Source organism: Columba livia, chromosome 5, assembly GCF_036013475.1.
Source record: "Columba livia isolate bColLiv1 breed racing homer chromosome 5, bColLiv1.pat.W.v2, whole genome shotgun sequence".
NCBI lineage: Eukaryota > Metazoa > Chordata > Aves > Columbiformes > Columbidae > Columba > Columba livia.
Window position 1 is genome coordinate 19,313,519 of NC_088606.1, and position 22,368 is coordinate 19,335,886.

Here is a 22,368-nt window from a genome sequence, read left to right on the forward strand (position 1 = left end):
AAGCATTAGATTGTTTTGCTTCTCAAAAAAGAGAGCAATCCCCATCTTGGTATTTGCAAATCATCATCCCTGATTATAACCCGTGTAAGGAGAGATTTCTCTTTCAAACAACTTTTAATGCTCCACTTCTGTACTCAGATGTGATGTACCACCTGGGTCCTTAGTTTAGCAGAACACTGACAGAAATAACTGAATGATACTTAACAAAAATTGAAAATGGAACATATGGATTACTCACATTTTTCACGTCATTTTCATGGTAAAAAATATATTCGAACAATGCCTGTCAGAAGAATATTTAAAACATTGTCATATTTGAAGATAAAAACTGAAAACAATATTTTAGAGGAATACAGAATCTTGATTATGTTAGGCAGATATTATTTGTGAATGCAATCACGTTTACACATCACAATTGCTGATATTTACATTTAATTAAGACTTGAATAGACAAATACTATAGATGTGCTACATTGTCATTATAGAAAAGCATTTTAATTCTTAATTTCTTGCAAAAGATTAGTGGAATTGTCTCTTATCTTTGGTCTTTAATGTCACTTCAAAAAAAAAGGCAGCTATAATTTCAAAGTGAATACAGATTTGAAAGCCTGGTACCATTCTCATGACTTTTTAACAGTAAAATCAATAAGTGATCCAACAAAGACTTTGCAATATATAGTCAGGTACTTAAACAGTCCAAAATCTACTTAAATTAAACACAGGTTTATTAATGAAGCTGAGCAAATTTTGCCTTAGGTAAAAAAAAATTCTAAACCCTACAGAATTTTGTGATTTGTAAAGAAAAACAACTCCTTTTTGATTGTAAATAATAAATGCTAACGACATTTCACTCCTGAAACTCAAACACACCAAAGTTTAAAGAAGCTACATGCATCAGCTGCGCTGTAAGAACTGCTCAGAAGCCCACAACAACTCCATGGCAATGTAACTGCATCTTTGTTTACTCCTATCTAAAGCTAAAGGAGGTCGTACTACCTTGTAGCTGTTCTGCAGTATAACATAGAAGAGTAGATAACAGGTAATTAGGGGACAATGGAAGGGCGAGGTGGGGTGTGCATTTTAAGTAAATAAAGTGATGTTTAAAGAGAATAGATAACTAAAGGGAGGCTGGAGGTCTCCACTCCCAGATATATAGTATGGGTGTAAGGAACACAAGGTTCAACCGAGTTGGATCTTCATCTTTTTCCGCACTCAAATCCCAGGTCTTATTTGCTTCAAAAGAACAGAACATTTTTCTAAATTCTCATTATTCATTATAGAAAACTCAAAGAAAATATTGCCCCATGAGGAAAGACATAAAGAATGAGACAGCAGTCTTCTAAGGGCTTCCATGACTCTTCTGCTTTTCTTAGACAAAATTCTTAGAAGACTTACCTTAAAGAAACTAGAGAATTACTAATAAATTGTCATGTCTGGTGAGGAAGTTAAACCCTAGTTTTCTTCTGCTTTTGGTCACAAAAGATTCTGAACAGATGATTAAAAGATATTAAAGGATTATAAATAAAACACATTTATAGGGAGATTAGAATAGGTGGATAACAAAAAAAATAGAAAATAAAGAAGTAGCAGAACATTTCCTCCTCTAGTTCAATAACAGGGAAGCATTCACTAAAAGTGAGTAAATCTAAAGTGATAAAAAAAGATATTTTCTTGCATGGCTGCCATGAGGAATTTACTGCTGTTATCTGTAGGCCCCGACCTTCAAAAGGATTTAAATGACTGAACATCCACTTGGATAAAAATATCTAGAGTTATCTTAATAACTCTATTAAAAATCTACAAGCTAAAAAAGATAGAACTTCCTCTTTCATGCCATAAGCCACTTGCGAGCTGAGATTTCCCAGAGGCTCTCTCTGGCAACAGGTGTCACCTCATGTCTGCTCTGGGCTTTCCTGCGCTAGTCCCTAACATGGCTGATGGAAGTCAGAGAGAAGCCACATTTCTGTACACTTCAAAACATCAGAAGAACTAGTCATGCAATGAGAAGACAATAACTTAAAAAAAGATGTGATGAGTATACTTTGCAAACACATAAGGAAGAAATACGTATGAGGAGTATACACCAACATGAATACACAAGCTAATTATGTGAATTTAACAGTTGCAAGATTTATCATCTTTTTGCACCTGGGAGAGGTGACAGCTCAAAGAGTTTTAAAAGTTTAATCAATGATTCTTAACATGGAGTGCTGTTGCAGTCTCACCTCCTGCTTTGGCTTTAGCTTTAATGCCCTCTTATTTGAAAAAATATTATAAATCCATGTAGCTCTAAATTTATACTTAGATCTTACATTCTGCATGAAATGTTAATGTCATAATGTATTAGCTTCATAATACTGACACATACACTTGCTGCCTATGGATGTTTCTGTGACTGTTGCTTTACATTTTTTGGCTTAAGCCTCTTTTCCTGTAAAACTGAAGGAAGACAGAGCTACCCCATTGTCCCAGAAAATACTACTTAAAACCCAAAATTGTCAAAAATATGTATGTTTCTCATTCCTGAGAGTTGTTGCTGAGAAAAAAATATTTCACCTGAAAGCAAACCTACCTACTTAAATAGTATATAGAGTTACCAATTAAAACACAATTAAACACAATTAAAAGCTAGCTGTCTTCAAGCAGAAGAACTAAGGCCAGTTTCTAATGGATGTGTCTTGTGTTTCTTGATCCTTCCCAGGTTTCTCACATTCTCCCTATTTTATAAACTGGGATGGATTTAAAATAAACTGTGCTGGCTGATTGCTGGCAAGGACAAAAGGCCTGCAGTTTTTTCAGAACTGATAAAGAACTGACTCGTTAACTGCCATCAGATAATAGTCTGGACATCTTTCAATATCTTGCCAGACTAGAATTTACTATATTTGATATCTAATCTTCTGTCTAGTTTGGTTAAGAGGCCAAGAGACAGACATGTAAGAAGCGGGTGAAGAACACTGCACAATCACACAAAATTCATTTCCTCTGAAAACCACATTGAAAAGCCATGACCTGTATCAGTCTAGATCAGGTTTTAAAAAGCAAAGGAATTTGCTGATTGTTTATGAAAAATCATTAACTAAAGTTTTGCACCGGAGGAGCTAATTTCCACCCGCAGATTATTAGGTACTGCTGGTCTTCTAACTTCGTTCACCAGTACATTTCCCAAAACAGAATGACTGCGTATGGGTTCTTTCAACTCTAGGATGCTAACCAAACACAGCTCCAGAGAGCGTGTCTGACAACCATTTGATAGCTTGTGCAAAATGAGTTGTTGGTGTCAGCCCAACAGTTGTTTTTTGTCAAGAAAGTGTGCACAGAAGACGTCTTCACCTATGCAGTTGACTGGTTGTGTTGGGGAAAGATTCACCTGAAAGTCCACAGAGTGATAAATCATTACACAACTTTTAGGTCCCTTCCACTCAGAGATGAAACCTGTAATTTGGGCAGATAACACGGATAAATCTGTTCCTTTAAGAGATAGTCTCACTTTCAATGGCTGCCAATCATAAGATCTTAACTGAAAATGAAGAAGAATTCTGAACAAAAAGATAAAATCTTTTTATCTAAAAAATGTTAACTCATGCCATAAAAATAAAAGGGAAAAATCCAAACCATTTGAATGTTTTTAGGCCAGAATTGCCACCTTTTTGTATACAGAACCACATTTTCACATTTTCATTTTTGTTTTGTTTTGTTCTTTTCTTCCTGGCTTCATTTTAATTGCCCTTTGTCACTTCTGTGTACACAGTTCAAAGTTATTTACCAATGGAATATTTTATTCTATGTAAATGCTTTTCCTTGATTATACTGTCAACATAAACTCTTCAGATATATTTTCAAGTCTAGTAACCACTGTCAAAAGATAAGCAACATACTCTTTTTTCTGAACTTTACATCTATTATACAACAGAGTTCATCATTGTTTGTATCTTCAATCCCATGTACAGTTACATTAGAATGGTGCCAGAAAATAAGAAAAAGATATCACAGCATTAACCAGAATAGTTACATACCTTTGCCAGTTTGGGTTTTTGAGCATATTTTGCTAAGTTCAGTCGAGACAGATTTATGAAAGGGCCGTCTGGATTTGTTAACATTGAAGCCTGAAGGGAAGAAAGAAGTTTTTAAGTGGGAAGATCCCCTGCACTTTTCCTGAATTTTCTCAAACTATCAGTCATATAAAAAACAAAACAAACCAAAAACCACAAAAAAACCCCAAACATCCCAACAAAGCATTTGTAGATGCATTGCTCTACCGTGCAGTACTGTGGCAGACGTGCTCGACCCCCCCTCCCCAGCCAAACCAGCAGCAGTTTGGGCCAGGCCAAGAACTCCTTCCAGGAGACCCACAGGAAAGCAGAACGGCACACTGAATGCTGGTAACTTGTGGGCACAGGGAGCCTCGTGCATACTTTTCCTACTGTATGCAATTTGACTGCGAGTCAGCCACTTTATTCTACAAATACGACAGCCTGGATGAGCCCACTTTGAGCTCTCCCTGCTAAGTGAGTGAGCTGTATGGCAATGGTTTTACTACTCACAGGTCAGTGGACGAGCCAAATTTAAGTCTAATATTAATCATTTAGCTTAAGTAGATGCAAACTAAATATAATGAATTATTCAGAGACAGAAAGTTGTATGATTTTCAATATACTCTTTGCTTCATGTTACTTGGTAAGCTGGATTTGCTAAAATTTTAAGCTGTAAAGTTCTGTTCATATTTACCAAAAGCAACTACAAACTACACTGAACATTTATAAAATAAGACCTATTTTGCACTTTGTTGAGGAAAAAAGATTTATTCAGACAAAACAGTATCTGCAAGGCTATGGACCACAAACAATGTCTAAACCTGAACAAAACAAAGGCCCATGTGGAATCAGCAAAAAAGATCCAATGAGAAACAAGAAGATCCCAAGGTGAAATATTGCTACTGGACTGAATCATGGTATGAGTGGTCTGTAAAGATATAAAAGTTTGTAGTCTTCTATGCTTGGGTGGACCTCTGTGCAGGTACTAACTTGAGCCAGCCCTCCTGCTATTCTACTCTATTTGTTTTGTTTTCCCTAAGAATTTTGTCTCCTGAAAGTCTGCTCTGCATACAGTTATCAGGCCTCACCTGAAAGTTTGCCTCTCAAGTTCTAAAATACAGACTCCGGCGCAAACGGTTATCAGGGAGAGAAGAATCCTGACCTTTTGCACTGCGACAGATACAGGCCTTGCCTGAAAGTTCTTCCAAGCTCCAAGACACAGACTCCAGAGTGAACGGTTCTCAGGGAGGGAAGGTGCCTGAAAGTTTGCTTCATGAATGGGTACAGGCACCTGGAGGGAAGCTAAGCAGCATTCGGCTTGGCATATTTCTCCATGCAGTAAATAATAGAGTGAACCCGCCACTGAACTTTTTAAAGTCGCACTTCTCTTTAAGAAATCTAAACATTCTGCAGTAAGCAAAACCCCAAATTACTCCCCCGTGACAAGTACAAACTCTTCTTCCTGCACTTCATCTTTTCTGAAAGCCAGGAATTTCTCCTGCTGCCATGCAGACCCTGAAAGAGGCTGCATTAACTACCTTCTGGAACTACCTTTTTCTTCCCTCTCTCCACTATTTCCATAATGTGCCTGCGCGTGTAGCTTGGATGAACAGTTAGATGGACTGAAGCTATTTGGGAAACCTAACAAAAAACTCTTCAAGAAAGATTTAGAAAGATCAGTTCCTCCCTGTGATAGTAAGAGGATATCACATTAATGTGATAACATATTCATGTTGTTTGCAGTTTATTAATTTTGCCAAAAGAACAGGATAAATCTAGTATAGTTTATTCTCCTTATCTTCTGAAGTGACAGACATTGAGAGATTAGTAATTGTTTTGTAGTAAACTGAGAAACTTGGAGAAAATTTCAACATACTTCTAGTGAAATCATGTCCTAATCTTTTCATGGCCTTCAGTGAATAAAACTGAGTCTCACAGAACTTGTGAATTTGCAGTTTATGTGGATTTTTGTGAAGCTGTGAATCTTTGTGCATTTTTAATATAAACAGACTACCAAACTAACAAGAAGTAACGTTTTCAAACTCTACTTTGAAAACAATTTAAACATAAAATTTAAAATGCTGACCTCCCTTAAACTTGAGTTTAGATGCAGCTTTTAAGTCAACATCACTGTACCAGATACTATGACCAAGTAAACCATTGTTCTGAGAACAGAGTCAAATAACTTACCGTCCCTAGCCTGCCATATCTCCCAGAAGCACTAGTAATTGGACGAGCTGTGAGAGATGTTCGAGGTGTTTTTATAGCCTGTTCCATAGTACTTGGCCGTCCACCTTGCGTGCCAGGTCTCACAAATCCTGTAATAGGTCTTCCTGATTGAGTTACTGGCCTGGAGATGTTAAGCACATTATCTTTATGTTGAGTGGCATTTATCAATAGAGAATTTAAATAGTTATAGGTGAAGCGTTTGATTTTCAGAAGTTAAATTGAAGATTTACTTATTTGTAACTAGTCACATTTTTAAGCAATAAACAACAACATACCTAACAGCTGGGCTGGGGCCTCCACCTTGGCTAGTTCCAGGGAGTTTCAAAGATGTTCCTGGTCCTATAAAATAAGAGCATTTCTCAGTTCACAGGGAGATACTTCACCCTTGTCCAGGGGACTTTAAAAAATGATTGTATCTTACAATAAACTGGAAATTTCTTTGTTCATACTGAGGAGACTTAGCACGAGACAAAGAAGACAAAAATCAAATATTGTTCTTTACTACTGATAAATTGTCAGACTACTGCAAGAAACCTGCCTCAATGAACATGGTTTTCTCACTGTTACCCCTCTCATTCTCTCCCCAAACTCACTTGTGGGGGGACTGAGGGAGCGTCTGCGTGGGGCCTAGCTCCCTTCCTCCTTTTTTTCCCCTAAGGTAAATCCTAAGTTTGCCCTTTCTCAGTCTTCTCTCTCTTCCACCCTGAAGCTGTAAAATTACCGCCAAAATTGTTTAAGCAAGTTGAGCACACTTGTCCAAATTATTAAGTTTTAACTCAACCTAAATACCTTCTAGCTTTTTCAATCCATGCTGACACCAAGGACCTTTGACTTGAAGATTATAGTAGCCACCTAGCTGCAACTGTATTTAAAGTCAAATAATTTTTTAAAAGTATTAATCATTATCTCCTCGGTAAAACTAACTAAACCTTTAAGTGATGTTGAAATACGGACCAAAACTCAGGATCCTCTCTCTTTTGGCTGGCTGCACTTAGGATTTCTGTTCCTTACTTGCTCTTTATAGTCCTGTGAGTCTTGAACTTTATGCTCCACAACAGAAATGATGGACAGTTTACTCAGCAGAGTTTCTAACATGATAACTAGCACATTGTTCTGAGAAATGGAGAAAGTGGCTTTCGACTTTTCAGAATAGCAGACAATGAGCTACTCATCCACTTTATCGATATTTTTCTTAACTATCACAATAATATAAAAAGGGTAGGGCATTAAAATCCCTTTTCCAGAGATGTTTTTTAATTACTATGGTTGTTTTGTGCTTTTGGGGTACTGGGAGAATGCTTACAGGATTTAGCTCCCTTGATCTCACCCTAGGCAACTCAGTCCTTACTTTGGGAATCCCACCTGAACTAACTATAAATAGGCATCAAGAGGCCCCAGCAGTGCACGTGGCCACAAGCAGCAACAGAATTTAAGAGTATGATTTCAGCAATTACTGCAGATGACTCCTTTAACTCCCTAATTAATGAAATAGCTCTGATTATCCATAATGCCAATGAGCATGTCTTTCTGGAAAATAAGTTGTCAAGGTAACACTTTTAAACAAGATTACAACCTTAGCAAATAAGATTGATGATGTTAAGAGTCCAAAGGTAACACACTGGGAATTTTCTGTAAAATGATATTTTTATTAATAAACAAGACTGCTGGAAAATTAACACAGCAAAAATAATAAAAATTTTAAAAAATTAAACTGGTGGAAGGCAGATTCCATTACATATGTGTGAAAAAGAACCACAGAAAAGTAGTTTGTTGCAGTGGATCGTATATAATTTAGTAATTATCTAATAATGCAAGACTGAGAGCAACATCATTATTAAGATAGTTTACTCTGGAAACTAAGACAAGGGAAGGTGCAAAATTGAAATGGACATGTAACTGATGCAAAAGGATTTGAACTGTTTGGTAAGCAAAATACAGACAATACCGATTGTAATATGTGAGGTATGACTACACATCTTTAAGTTTATAAGCTATAATTATAGCAATGGAGGATATTTTGGAAGACTTGCCACAGCAGAAGACCCTGAGTCAAGACCAACTACGGCTAACAAATTTTAACAACAAAAGAAAAGTCCACAGTCACGAAGCACACGTTTTTATTAAATCATGTGTAAAAGTGGAAGTGATCACAGAATCACAGAACAATTGATGTTGGAAGGGATGTCTGGAGGTCATTTGGTCCAATCCCCTGCTCAGTCAGGGTCACCTAAAGCCAGTTGCCTAGGACCCTGTCTAGATGGCTTCTGCATAACTCTAAGGAGGGAGATTCCACCACCTCCCTGGACAACCCATGTCAGTGCCCAGTCACCATCACAGTAAAAAAGTGTTTCCTGATGTTCAGAGGGAACCTCCTGTGCTTCAGTTTGTCCACATTGCCTCTGGTCCTGTCATTGGGTACCACTGAAAAGAGACAGGTTTTGTCCTCTGCATCCTCCCTAGTTGTATCTGTGCTTACCTTTTAGATAAAAAGCATAACTTCAGATATGTAAAGGAAGTTAAATCAAGCTGTAGAAGAAAAAAGTATGTTTTATGTGTCAGTGGACTGTGGTCTGTTTTGATGACTACAACTGAAAAAGCATGTGGATAAATTGGAAAGGGTTGAGAAGAGAGTTTCAAGACTCAATTCAAAACTTAAAAGATATACCTCAAACTGAGAAGATTATTTGGCCTATCAAAGACAAGACCACTTGGTGATTTAATGACAGTTTTAACTATTTACTTTGGAAATAAAGACTTAATATCAGGCACAAAAAGTACACAAAGAAGCAACAGCTGGAGCTACAGTTGATAATTCCCACTAACAATGTGCCATACACTGATAAAAGCTAGTAAATTTGATAATTTACTAAAGAGGGGGCTCTTTCTCTCTGAAAAGTTCTTATACTTTATGAAAAACTATATACTAGCTTAGGTACATCTAGCAGATTTGAAGCACAAACAGCAAAGTCTTATATCAATTTAGGAGTGCAGGCTACACTATCATAATTATTTTCTTTGGCAATCTGTGACATGCTATCCAGAGAGTCACCTTTTTTCAGTTTAAATACATGATGAATATATTTTTCCAAACTGTGTTATTTTTCAATAATATTCATAAAATTGTTTTTCTTGGCAGATGGTCACTACCACGGGGGCATAAAATCAAATAAAAGCCAAATTATATGATTGTGCTCTTTTAATACAGATAAGTGTAATTGGCACATCTGATACATAAAAATTCCTGTGTAGACTGTATTACAGAAACAAATCAAAATAGAAATAATGCAAAAAAGTAGTGGAAGACTACTAATGCCTTCCCCCTTAGAAGGGAACTGATGAAGCTTAAGAGAGCTGCATACAAGAAACAATGACAGGGCCAAAGAACTGCCCTGGGAAGGATAAGTGGAAAAAGTAGAGAGAAATGGAAGACATAAAATTAGCTCAGAAAACGTTTCCAGGAAACGATACAAAAAGGTGATTTCAGATTTGGCCAGACTGTTGCCCACAGTATACGCATGGGATTCACAGTACACTAAGGGCATATATTTTTCTCTAGTTTCCCACAGTGCCTAAATAAGCCAGAAAGGAGTAAAATAAATAAATGCACTGATGGAAAAAAACTAGTGAGTACAGAGATGCAGAAGAAAAGCTGACAAAACATCGTTTGTCTTAACCCCCATCTGACAGGCCGAAGCACTCCGCATGGTGTCCCTCAGCACTGCCTCACAACCAGAAAACAATCTAAAACTCATCTTGTAGCAATAGCTAAAAGCCTCACCTCAGTATGCAATAATTTATGCTAGCTGACAATCCTGACCAAAGTAGCCCTTATTGCTTCAATGTATTTAAGTGAAAGTCATGCTTACGTGCGACTTGAGCAATGGCATTTTCATCCAGCATCATCTCTGCGATTCCTTCTTGATCCATATCAATTTCATCCACATATACCATTTCTGTCAAAGCTCGTGTTTTCAGGCTCCAGGCAGCCTGAATAAAGTAAAAAGACAAATATCTTCAAGACACGAAGTAAATAACCTAATCAGCAATTTTGCCTTTTTTTCTTATTATTATTCCCTTCACAGTTTTAATAGGTTTGCATAAGGTATTGACTCATACAACTGCACTTATCTGAACATACCTAACATTGCTCTTAAAATCAGAGTTGCCTGACATGCAGATCACAAGTGCAACTTCAAGCATGACCCCAAGTTGCTTGAGAAAGCAGGCTGGGAACCCACATATTGTCGTAGACCCAGCAGGCTCATGACGGCAGTGTGCTGGCGCTTCCCTGCCGCTCCAACCATCAGTTACCTGATGGAGGTTGAAAGGGGACCAAGCCTTTGGGCAACCCTTTTGGAGTGGGAACAGCTATAGTCATTGAGTTTGGAAGACAAACTTTCATGTCTTGTGAAAAGTTATGACTAACTTAAGTCACAGGCAAGTGTGTGAGATCTTCTGCTTTTGAAGAAATCCCCAGCTATCAATGCCACTCAAACCCCATCACTGTCAGACTCCTTGCTTAAATTGGGATGGACGTGCTCCTGATCTCAGTTCCTGAGATCAGCTGATCGGAGCCAGCTCAGCGGGTCCCAACTAAACGAAATCTTGGAGGTACAGAGAAGCCATTTTTTTTTCTCTGAATCGGGTACTTTCATTCTCGAGAGACCTGGAAGCTCCCGGCAGCCCTTGTGAGAGCAGCTGACGTGGAGTGGGCGTTTTACCACGGTGAGGGTGATCACACCACCGCCCCTCATCTTGAAAAAGCCTCCGGGAGGGCAGCGATGGACAGGTCCTGGAAGGGGCAACCAGCTTATGACGCGGGTGAGTAGCACCCAAACTGTGCTGCAGCAGCGGGTGTGGTAACTTGTGCACTAGGGCACAGAAGTTGTCACTTTTTGCTGGTTAGACCCTCTCACCTATTGCCACTGTCCCAGACCGTTGCCGACCACGGTCTCATCCAGAAAGAGAGCATGTCTCAAGAAGACTGTAGCAACTCAGACTGACGGCCTGCCCCGAACTGTGGCTGTTCAGGTTTCTGGCTGCAGGGAGTGCCAGAGCCTGCTGCTGCCGGGGGAGAATTGCCAGCATCCCACCTGTGTGAGGTGTGAGATCTGCTCAGCATGGTCGCAAAACTTAAGGAGGAGGTTGAGACGCTGAGGTTCATCAGGGAGTGTGAAAAGGAGATCGACTGGTGGAGTAACTCCCTGGCGTGCCACTCAGAGAGGCCACAGGGGAATACCCCCCAAAAAGTGATGGACCCTCTCCCCTGTCGGGCAAAGGGGGAAGACTTGAGACAGTCTCTGCCCTGTCGCTGTCTGGCAGAGGTAGGGGACCGAAAAGACGACAAAGGTTGGAAACAAGTTCCAGTTAGGTGCCGCGGGCAACCCCCCTCCCTACCTGCTTTGCTTCCCCAGGTGCCCCTCTCTAATAGGTTTGAGGCCCCGGATATTGAAGAAGAGGTAGGTGAGGATGTGATGCAAGGCTTGCCTACAAGGTCACATAGAAAGAGGCAGTTGACTCCACACCTCAAGACCACCTCAGATAAGAAAGAAAGAAGGGCAATTGTAGTAGGCAATTCCATTCTGAGAGGGACAGAGGGCCCAATATGCAGAGTTGACCATCATCGTAGGGAAGTGTACAGTCTACCTGGAGCTCAGATCAAGGACATCACCAGGACGCTCCCCAACCTGGTGCACTCAACAGACTACTACCCACTGCTGATCTTCCAGACAGATGGGGAGGAAGCTGCATCCCACAGTCTGAGGGGAATGAAGAAAGATTTCAAGGCCTTGGGACGGATGGTAAGAGTCTGGGGTTCAAGTGATTTTCTCTTCCATCCTTCCAGTTTTGTGTGATGAGATGGGATGGAACAGAAAAATTCAGACCATAAACAACTGGCTACGAGACTGCTGCTACAGGCAGGGCTTTGGATTCTTTGATAACAGCTGGTTTTACAAGACACCAGTCCAGACAGTGATATGTGGGAAAGGTTTACCTCGCAGGGGCAAAAGGATGCTGGGACAGGAATCTGCAGGGCTCATTTGGAGAGCTTTAAACTAGACTCGAAGGGGGATGGGGTTGTAGTTGGGCTTGCACCTGTTGAGCAGCACTCTAGAGTTGATGAAGGCTGGGAGGCCTCCCATACCCCTAGGGTGGAATCAGTGTGCTCAGCTCGCTCTCTGAAATGCCTGCACACCAATGCACGCAGCATGGGGAATAAGCAGGAGGAGTTAGAAATCTGTGTTCGGGCAGGAGATTATGACCTGGTGGCAATTACAGAGACATGGCGGGACAGCTCACAGGACTGGAATGTGGTCATGGGTGGCTATGTCCTTTTCAGGAAACACGGGCCAGCCAGGCGTGGTGGTGGAGTCGCTCTTTAGGTGAGAGAGCAACTACAATGTATTGAGTATTGTCCAGGCACGGATGAGGAGCGAGTTGAGAGTCTATGGGTGGAAATTAAGGGGCTGGCTGGCAGGGGTGATACTGTTGTGGGTGTCTATTACAGGCCACCAGATCAGGGTGAGGAAGTTGATGAAGCCTTCTACAGGCAGCTGAGAGCAGCCTCACAGTCACAGGCCTTGGCTGTTGTGGGGGATTTTAGCTTCCCTAATATTGCTGGAATGACTACTTGGCCAGCCAGCCACAGTCTAGGAGGTTCCTCCAGTGCCTTAACGATAACTTTCTGTTGCAAATGGTGGAGGAGCCGACTAGGAGAGGTACACTGCTGAACCTCATCCTCACTAACAAGGAGGGTCTGGTTGAAGCAGTAAAGGTTGAGGGCTGCCTTGGTTGCAGTGACCATGAAATGGTGGAGTTCAGGATCTCCTGTGGCAGGAGCAGAATAGCAAGCAAAATTGCAACCCTGGACTTCAGCAGGGCAAACTTTGGCCTTTTCAAACAATTGCTAGGGGAAATCCCATGGGCAAGACTGCTTGAAGGTAAAGGGGCCCAAGACAGTTGGTTAGTGTTCAGGGACTGTTTCTACCGGGCACAAGATCAGAGCATCCCGACATGTAGGAAGTCAAGGAAGGGAGCCAGGAGATCTGCGTGGTTAAACAGGGAACTGCTGGGTACGCTCAAGTGGAAGAGAAGAGTTTATAGATCATGGAAGGCCGGCCACTTGGGAAGAATATAAGGCTGTTGTCAGAGGGTGTAGGGAGGCGACTAGGAAAGCTAAGGCCTCCTTAGAATTAAAGCTGGCACAAGGGGTCAAGGACAACAGAAAGAGCTTTTTCAAATACATGGCAGATAAAACTAACACCAGAGGCAATGTAGGCCCACTGATGAACGAGGTGGGTGCCCTGGTGGCAGAAGATACAGAGAAGGCAGAGTTACTGAATGCCTTCCTTGTCTCTGTCTACTCTGTTCGAAGCTGCCCCGAGGAGTCCCGTACCCCTGCGGCCCCAGAGGAAGTCAGGACAATGGAGGAGTTTGCCTCGGTTGATGAGGACTGGGTTAGGGAGCAATTAGGCAATCTGGACATCCATGGGTCTGGATGGGATGCACCCATGGGTGCTGAGGGAGCTGGCTGAGGTCATTGCTGGACCACTCTCCATCATCTTTGCCAAGTCTTGGGAAATGGGAGAGGTCCCTGAGGACTGGAGGAAAGGAAATGTCACTCCAGTCTTCAAAAAGGGCAAGAAGGAGGACCCGGGTAACTATAGACCAGTCAGCCTCACCTCCATCCCTGGGAAAGTGATGGAACAATTATTCTTGGTGCCATCTCATGGCATATCAAGGATAAGAGGGTCATTAGGGGCAGTCAACATGGCTTCACCAAGGGGAAGTCATGTTTGACCAACCTCATCACCTTTTATGAGGACATAACGAGGTGGATAGATGATGGCAGATCAGTGGATGTGGTCTACCTTGACTTCAGTAAAGCATTTGACACAGTCTCCTATAGCATCCTTACAGCTAAACTGAGGGAGTGCGGTCTGGTCAATCACGTAGTGAGGTGGACTGTGAACTGGCTGAAGGAAAGAAGCCAGAGAGTCGTGGTCAATGGGGCAGAGTCCAGTTGGAGGCCTGTATCTAGTGGAGTGCCTCAAGGGTCAGTACTGGGGCTGGTATTATTCAATATATCCATCAATTACTTGGATGAGGGAATAGAGTGTACTATCAGCAAGTTTGCTGATGACACCAAGCTGGGAGGAGTGGCTGACACGCCAGAAGGCTGTGCTGCCATCCAGAGACCTGGACAGGCTGGAGAGCTGGGCGGGGAAAAATTTAATGAAATATAACAAGGGAAAGTGTAGAGTATTGCATCTGGGTAGGAAAAACCGCAGGTTCCAGTATAAGTTGGGGAATGACCTATTGGAGAGCAGTGTAGGGAAAAGGGACCTGGAGGTTCTGATGGACAGCAGGATGAGCATGAGCCAGCACTGTGCCCTTGTGACCAAGAAGGCCAATGGCATCCTGGGGTGTATTAGAAGGGCGGTGGTTAGTAGGTTGAGAGAAGTTCTCCTTCCCCGCTCCTCTGCCCTGGTGAGACTGCACCTGGAATATTGTGTCCAGTTCTGCGCCCCGCAGTTCAAGAAGGACAGGGAACTGTTGGAGAGAGTCCAGCGCAGGGCAATGAAGATGATTAAAGAAGTGGAGCATCTCCATTATGAGGAAAGGCTGAGGTAGCTGGGTCTCTTTAGCTTGGAGAAAAGGAGACTGAGGGGTGACCTTATTAATGTTTACAAATATGTAAAGGGTGAGTGTCATGAGGATGGAGCCAGGCTCTTCTTGGTGACAACCAACAGTAGGTCAAGGGGTAATGGGTTCAAACTGGAACACAAGAGGTTCCACTTAAATTTGAGAAGAAACTTCTTCTCAGTGAGGGTATCAGAACACTGGAACAGGCTGCCCAGGGGGGTTGTGGAGTCTCCTGCTCCAGAGACATTCAAAACCCGCCTGGACAAATTCCTGTGTAACCTCATCTAAGTGTTCCTGCTCTGGCAGGGGGATTGGACTAGATGATCTTTCAAAGTCCCTTTCAATCCCTGACATTCTGTGATTTGTGAGAGGAAGTAATGCCCTTCCCAGGCACCTATAGAGAAAGAACAAAATCTTTAATCTAGTCGTTAAAAATACAGTAGATTACTACCCACAAGCAACAGTCTTTAGAAAGATAATCTACAACTCCTTTGTTGAAACCATCAGCTGTTCAAACAATGTGTAAACGTATAGATTAAGCATCTCAGAGAGTGAGATTATTGGAGCACTTGTTAGTTAACTGAATTGGCAAATTACTACATCAAATGTTCTGGAGGATTATGTGAGCACTGTGGAAAGGCCAGCATAATCCAGGATTGTGTGACAAGCTTTGTGTAGACTCCAGAGACAACAAATCAATGGGGAAAATAAAACCCAGTGGCAGCAATATAGAAGCATCAACAAAATAAGTGCAGATCCAACCACTTTGATTACAATGTCCCTGTGATGTACGCATAGAGCTGGCACTATACAGGGAGCCCTGATCTTCCTTCAGATATTGAACAGATCATCATAAATTTTCCAGAGTAAAAATCACTACCAAAACAACCAGATTTGTTTCTTTTCTGAGGTGGGGTACAGCAGTCTGCTGGAAAAGCATGTTTAATATTTGCTAACGAGACATTTCAAAACAGAAACAGACTGACACTACTATGAATAGAACTAAAAGTCAAACATTTTTCTTTAAATATGAGGTAAAAGAAGATCTGGACCTCAGGCTTATTTAATAATTTAAGTAGTCATTTAATAGGACACTTCTCATTCATAACATCTCAGATCATCTGAACTTCCCTCATATTTCTATGCAACTTTATAATTGTCTATCAAAAAAGAAAGTACATCTAGAAATGCTGGAACATCTAACTGTCCTTTGTAAAAGTGATTTCTTCCAAGCAGAAGTAGGAAGTCAGACCATGCAACCACAATTAGAAAACTTTGTTCAATTTGGAAGAGAAAGGAACAAGGCAGGACAATTTGAATCTAGGCCAAACAGACATAATCCAGATCTGTTTTATTATCTCTTAGTTTCTTCTTATGTTGTAAGGTGACAGCCTCTAAATAGCATTAATATTTGCAGTTAGATGTTCAACGCCCTTAACTGTGTTTCATTATTCTATACAAGAATTTAGTTTGTTGAATTTTTAACACCTTCACCGTACTCTGCTTTTTTCAAAGACATTTATGTTTGAAGTCAACATAACCGTGTCTATATCAGGAATATAATGAAATTAGAGCTCTCAGTATAGCCAAGCACAGGCTAATTTCCTAGCAGAGATAAGAAAAGCTGCCCATAGTAATGACCTTTCCTGGCAACTGAAAGTAGCAACTTCTCTGCACTAATTGCTAAAACCAGGGTCAGCTCTTAACATAGACATAGGTATATCATTGTGATTTTTCCAGTAACAAATATGAGATAATGTGTTTTTAAAAGCAATGTGTCCCTTTGTCATTCAACAAGCATCTGTCATAAAAGAAGGTTCCTTAGGCTGCTCTTCCAGTCTTAAGGTCCTAGCCTGAGGCTTCACAGTCAACAAAACATCAAATATCACATATTATTCTTTAATTAAACATCAGTCTGTAGATTAAAGAATTGCCTGCAGCAATATTCGTTACAGGACTTCTGATCAAAACAGCAAGAGAGAGAAAAATGTCAAATTCATTACTTAGACTATAGAAAGATGACCTTTACCTCAGGAGACAAGAAGACAATTCACAATTCTTAACTACTAATTACAAGACCCATATGAAACAAAATATAATTTCTATGCATGCACACAGTTATGCTGAATATCTGAAAAATTAAGGCATTGGAAAAGGAATTAGAATGTATACTGACACACAAATACAAAGGAAGATATAGGAAAAAGATCTTTTCTAAAGCAATTAAATTCAATTTCTGACACCCTATTCAATGTGTTACATAGTCATAAAAAGTCACATGGGACTTTACTAGAACTATGGCATATGACTACTGTCTAACTTTTAAAAAGAAAACATGACAGATGTACATTTCTCTGTTAAAACAGTCCCTCCTCAACAAATTTTGATTTTATTGTTTTGTTCACAAAGTAAAGATGTCTTTTATTACCACATAAGGCATAAAACTCATGCAAGGTCCAAAGATTTTCTTAACAGCTCAGTAATTTAAACTCTTGCTGAATTTTTATAGTCCTGGTATTTCCTATAGCTACTTTATCTTCCTATGAAGCCTACTTTGTGTGTTGCAGTTTTTAGTTATACAGAAAACAAATGAACAATTCTGTTCATAATAAAGTACACAGTTTTAGTAATTTACCACAGTACAATGCACAAATTTTCTGCTCCAGCTGGAAAACTTCAGCTAAAATTAATAAGAGCATCACAAATCCGGAAGAATCACGCTGCCAACAGTGAGAGGAAGGCTCACTTATAGTCACAAAAAGCCATAAAAATAAATGCACACATTTCTGAGTAATCACATCACTATATTATTTACACCTCTACTTAACGCAAGGTTGTACACTCACACTGTTGCCTCAGATTCCATTGATATTATCTGCTATCTCTTTGTGGGATCAATAATTTTGTTTTGTGACATGCAACATGTCTGGTGTTTATTAAGAAGACTGAGGTTTTTATGAAATGAGCACTTAGACAGTAGGAACAAGAAAGGGACAGCTCATTTCAGAAAGCCCACATATTCACAACATAGTAACAGATTTAGCTTGCTTAACTCATAACCAGCACAGAAGTTTACAATAACTGATAGCAATTAAAGAGGGAAGCAATATCTTAAGTACCCTAAGTAGAGAAATGTGGTATAGTATTTCTTAAGAAGTCTAAACTGCAGAAAGAAAAGTGACAGTGTTTTTCACTTAGTTCCTGAGAACTGGCCCGTCACTGAATCTAATCTCTTTCTCCTGTTCCTGAGAAGTCAAAAAAACAAATTACAAAAAAAAACAAAACAAAACAAACCAACAACTTAAAATCTACATCTAAATGTATTTTCTGAATCTGGTAACGCACATTTCTAAGCAGTTTTATTCTCCAATAATCCTCTCCATTATTGCAAATTTTATTCCATACACCATGAAAACCCTAGAATGCAATAACTACCTTGTGAAGCATAATCTCGAAAGTCAAGAAGATATCTGGCAGTATTTCACTGAGATTATTTTGTGTGCAAACAACTTGCCAAAAGATGCCACCACCTGCACATGACTATTCTTCCCATTGCAGTAATCTGTGCAAATGTAGACAGAGGGAAAACTAATCAGTTACTCTCAGTCTTCAATCACTTATGCAAAGCACCATGACGCAGCTTCAAGACCACCAGACTGTACGCAAGGCAGATGGTGGAGTGATGGGTGACGTTCCGTGAGCCCTGAGAGTAGCAGCACTGGTCTGTGAAACACACATCGGCTTCCTCCTAATCTTATCAGCAGATGAAGGTCATTCAATTCAAGATAGACTCAAGTTAGCTTTTAGGAGGCACTAAGCTACTGAACTGCTGAATAAATCTACAGGAAATATATGAGAGAAAAATTCTATCACATATAAAAGCTGTCTATTTAAAATGCCCCTTATCAAATGTACTGCCTTAGCAATGATGAAAAACAAATCTATGCCATTAAGGATTTAACAACGAAACAAGTATTATTCAGTGTATCATAGACTCTTCCTAATGATTGTATTTAATGATCATATTTATGAAAATAACTTTACCTGGAACACAGTGTATTCAGAATCAGGCTCCTGAAAAGAGAGGAAATAGAAATTGAGGAATGGAAATGCCAAACAATAAAAAGAACAACAAAAAATGTAGTTATGCTCTGTAATCACCCCATTTTGCACAAACGTTTTCTCTCTGATACATATATCCAAATTTCAATTTTATTAATTATCTCAACTTACACACGTTACGGAGCTAATCAGTGTTTTACACAATGAAAGCAGATTTGTAGTAAGTACATTTTGCAGATGCTGTTTCCTTTCTTGCTTCTGCTGGATCATGTGAAAAAAAAAAATTGCACTTTTTTTTTGTACTTTTATGATGGAAATAATGTATTTATTGTATTCCGGACAGTAATGCTGCAAGTAGTATAAATGTCAAACTAATGGCCTATTGCACCATCCAATAAACAACATGCCTGCCAGATGAAGTTTATTACAAGCCAAAAAGCAGGAACTTGCAACTGCTTGGAAACTTGAGGTAGAAGTGAATAAATACTAACAAGAGGAAATGTAGGTTTATCATAATTTATTGTGTAACTACCATGTTTATATAATATTTAAACTATCCTTCAGGGCTTCTGCTGCTAATTTCGAGGGACTGGGAATGAATTTTTCCTTTCTAAAGCATTACTTAGCTTTAGGGGGAAAGACAAGGAAGGTGAGAGATGGATGTAACTTTCTCTACATCACTATTAGTCTTTTGTAGAGTCAGATAATTTCTGCTCCTAGAGGCAGTAGAGACACCTTTGGCCCTGTGTAAATCTACTACAGTTAAGCCAGCTATATTAGATTTATTATAGAACCTTAGAGTAATTCACATAACAAAAGGACTTTGAGAAGTCTCTAGTCCAAAGCCCTTCTCAGAGCAAGGTCAGCTAGGAGGTCAGTTGAGGTTGCTCAGAGCTTTGTCTAATTGAGCCTTGAAAACTTCCAGGGATGGAGATCGCACAATCTGTCCCACTGCCTGGCTGCTCTTTTGGAGAAATGTTCTTCCTCATATCAAGCCAAAGCCTCCTCCATTTCAACGTACACTCACTGTCTGTCACTCCATGCACTAACGTGAGGGGCCAAGCTCCATCTTCTTAACAATCCCCTTGCACATATTTGAAGGCTGCTATTAGATCACAGTGTTTTCCCCAGCGTGCTACCAGCCTCCTGCACAGCCTGGGCACACAACTCGCTCGAGTGGCGGCAAGAGAAGGACAAGGTCAAGCTCGCTCGTTCCCTCTGCAGGAAGAGACATGGTCTGCTTCATTTAATCTGAATATTTCTACTCTGCAAATTCCACAAGCGCAGCAACCTGGAAGACTGGTGATGCTCTCGCATCTTCCTTCTGTACTGCACTGGAATTTCTGTGGCCTCTTAAGGACCATATTTCTTGTTTCCCAGAGTTAAAATGTTTAAAAGTTTATGAACTGAGTATTCTGCAGAACTAAATGTTAATTGAGGGCTTGATCTTGGTTATCTGTGATGTACCTGGGCTTGACTAAGTCTCTGAAAATGCCTTTATATATTATATCTACGATTAAATGAACTCCAACTTCCTTAATGTTGTTTTATTTATAGTACTCATCTTCTAAAAAATAAACTGTTCTAGCTTTTTAAGTAATAAAGAAAAGGACATTGAGATATTTCAGCTTGCATTTTATTCACTCCATTGTGTCCAAGAGTTACAGCACATACGGTACTCTAGAAAACGGTTTAAGCGCAGTAGGTGATCTTCCATACCATATGTGCTACAATAACTAATGAAGACAAGGTTAGAGATATTACATCAATGCTAACTCAAAAATGCCTTGATGTTACAAATGTGTATTTTACTTTAGGCACTGTTCATTAGTTTAATTTTTTTTTTTAATTGCTTATGTAGGACCACTCATATTACTAAAAAATTCAGAGATTACATCCCTCATCACTTTGGAAAAAAGTAGTTAACCAATAATACTTACTAAAACCATTGTTCTCTCATGATGGTGATAGTATGCGTTGTTAATACATCCTAATATATTGTTTCAGGTTTTGACAAGAAGTAACTTAAGATTTTAAACAGCCTTCAAACAGGTAATAGAACCCTCCCATTAAACACTAGTCTGGACCAACAAAAAATAACATTTAAATATAATATATTTTAACATGGGTGGATCCAGCAGTTGCTACAGTTGCTACTCATGCAAGTAATCCCCTGGAACCAGATTCTGAATAAAGATTTCTTTGAGAGGATTAACAAATAGCACTGCCCTGTAAGCTTGTATCTCAAAACAAAAGGTCAAATTTATTCTTCATTTACACATATAAAGCTCCTTTGAAATTAATAAGATTGTAAAAGCAATGAAGGATTTAAACCAGATGTCTAAATTCACTGAGGGCATCTTAATGTGTAAAGTCAGTTTCTTTGAAGACCAAAAATATTTAGAAAAATTACATCTTCTCATGCTTATAGCCTAGAAGAGGGAATGAAACAAGATTATGTACCTTCTATTCTAATAAAGCTTCATTCTACAAGCGATTTCAGGTGAGTATGATTTGATACATGCAGAATATCAAAATTTGTATATTCAGAAAATGCTCTTCAAATGATTAAGAACAGAAATACAGAAAAAACCACTACCCCAGAACTGTATGTATCACTAAACTTTATGCATAAATTTAATAATTACAGTCTCTTGAACCAATAACTGATTGCAGTTGAAGATGTTTTCCCAAATCAAGTTCCATGTACATAAATGTATCTGTGATAGCTTTATTATGACCTTACAAAAACCAGTATGCAAGTAATAGTAGCAGAGAGTTCACTGTGGGAGAAGAAAGGACAAATGAATAAAAGCAAATCCTCATAGCAGACCATTAATCAAGTTAAAGGCAGGACAGCCACTGCACGTCTACTAATTACATTAGGCAATTTTTTTTATTGTTAAAGTACTGCAGGCCTCATACATCGGTGCTGATTATTGCCTTGGATCTGACATATGGAACACAAAGAAGAGTAATCAGATTAGGTAACTAATCAGGATGATCAACAGAGACAGCCCTGGACTGTATTTCCTCTAGGTCATGCTATTACTATAAACATAGGAGACAACGCCTGTTTGCTTACAATAGGAAATAATTAAACTGAACATCATTGCTTTTTGTGTTTGTGTGCTCAAATGCTAGTCATGGAAAATATAGCTTTCATCTATCCTGAGATAAGATTGTCAGCATAGAAGTAAATGACATCAATAAAATTTATATTCCTAATTCCTAAATGAAAAAATGCACAGGGCATTTTAAAGAAAAAACTATTTCAGTCTTCCATAAAATCTAACTCTGTAGCACCTAATTATTCTGCTATCAAAATGCTCAGCATATTTTATTCATTAAGAACTCTTCAGGAAAACATAATTTATTTTAAAATGTTTTTCTTTCA

The 22,368-nt window shown here is 39.5% G+C and overlaps 1 protein-coding gene across 3 annotated transcripts in view; it reads right to left on the reverse strand.

Moving 5' to 3' along the window:
- The window catches only part of TTC8 (tetratricopeptide repeat domain 8), a 49,074-nt gene that overhangs the window by 21,699 nt on the left and 5,007 nt on the right, over positions 1–22,368 (reverse strand). The window contains exons 2-7 of one of the 3 annotated variants that reach the window (XM_065063711.1): positions 18,954–18,983; positions 10,130–10,250; positions 6,539–6,602; positions 6,225–6,384; positions 4,017–4,106; positions 239–283 (exon numbers count right to left, since the gene is read on the reverse strand). In XM_065063711.1, coding sequence (XP_064919783.1) covers positions 239–283; positions 4,017–4,106; positions 6,225–6,384; positions 6,539–6,602; positions 10,130–10,250; positions 18,954–18,983 — 510 coding nt within the window. Of the gene's footprint in view, positions 1–238; positions 284–4,016; positions 4,107–6,224; positions 6,385–6,538; positions 6,603–10,129; positions 10,251–18,953; positions 18,984–22,368 lie in introns of those variants that run through there. The other 2 variants (XM_065063712.1, XM_065063713.1) reach the window with 2 other exon arrangements.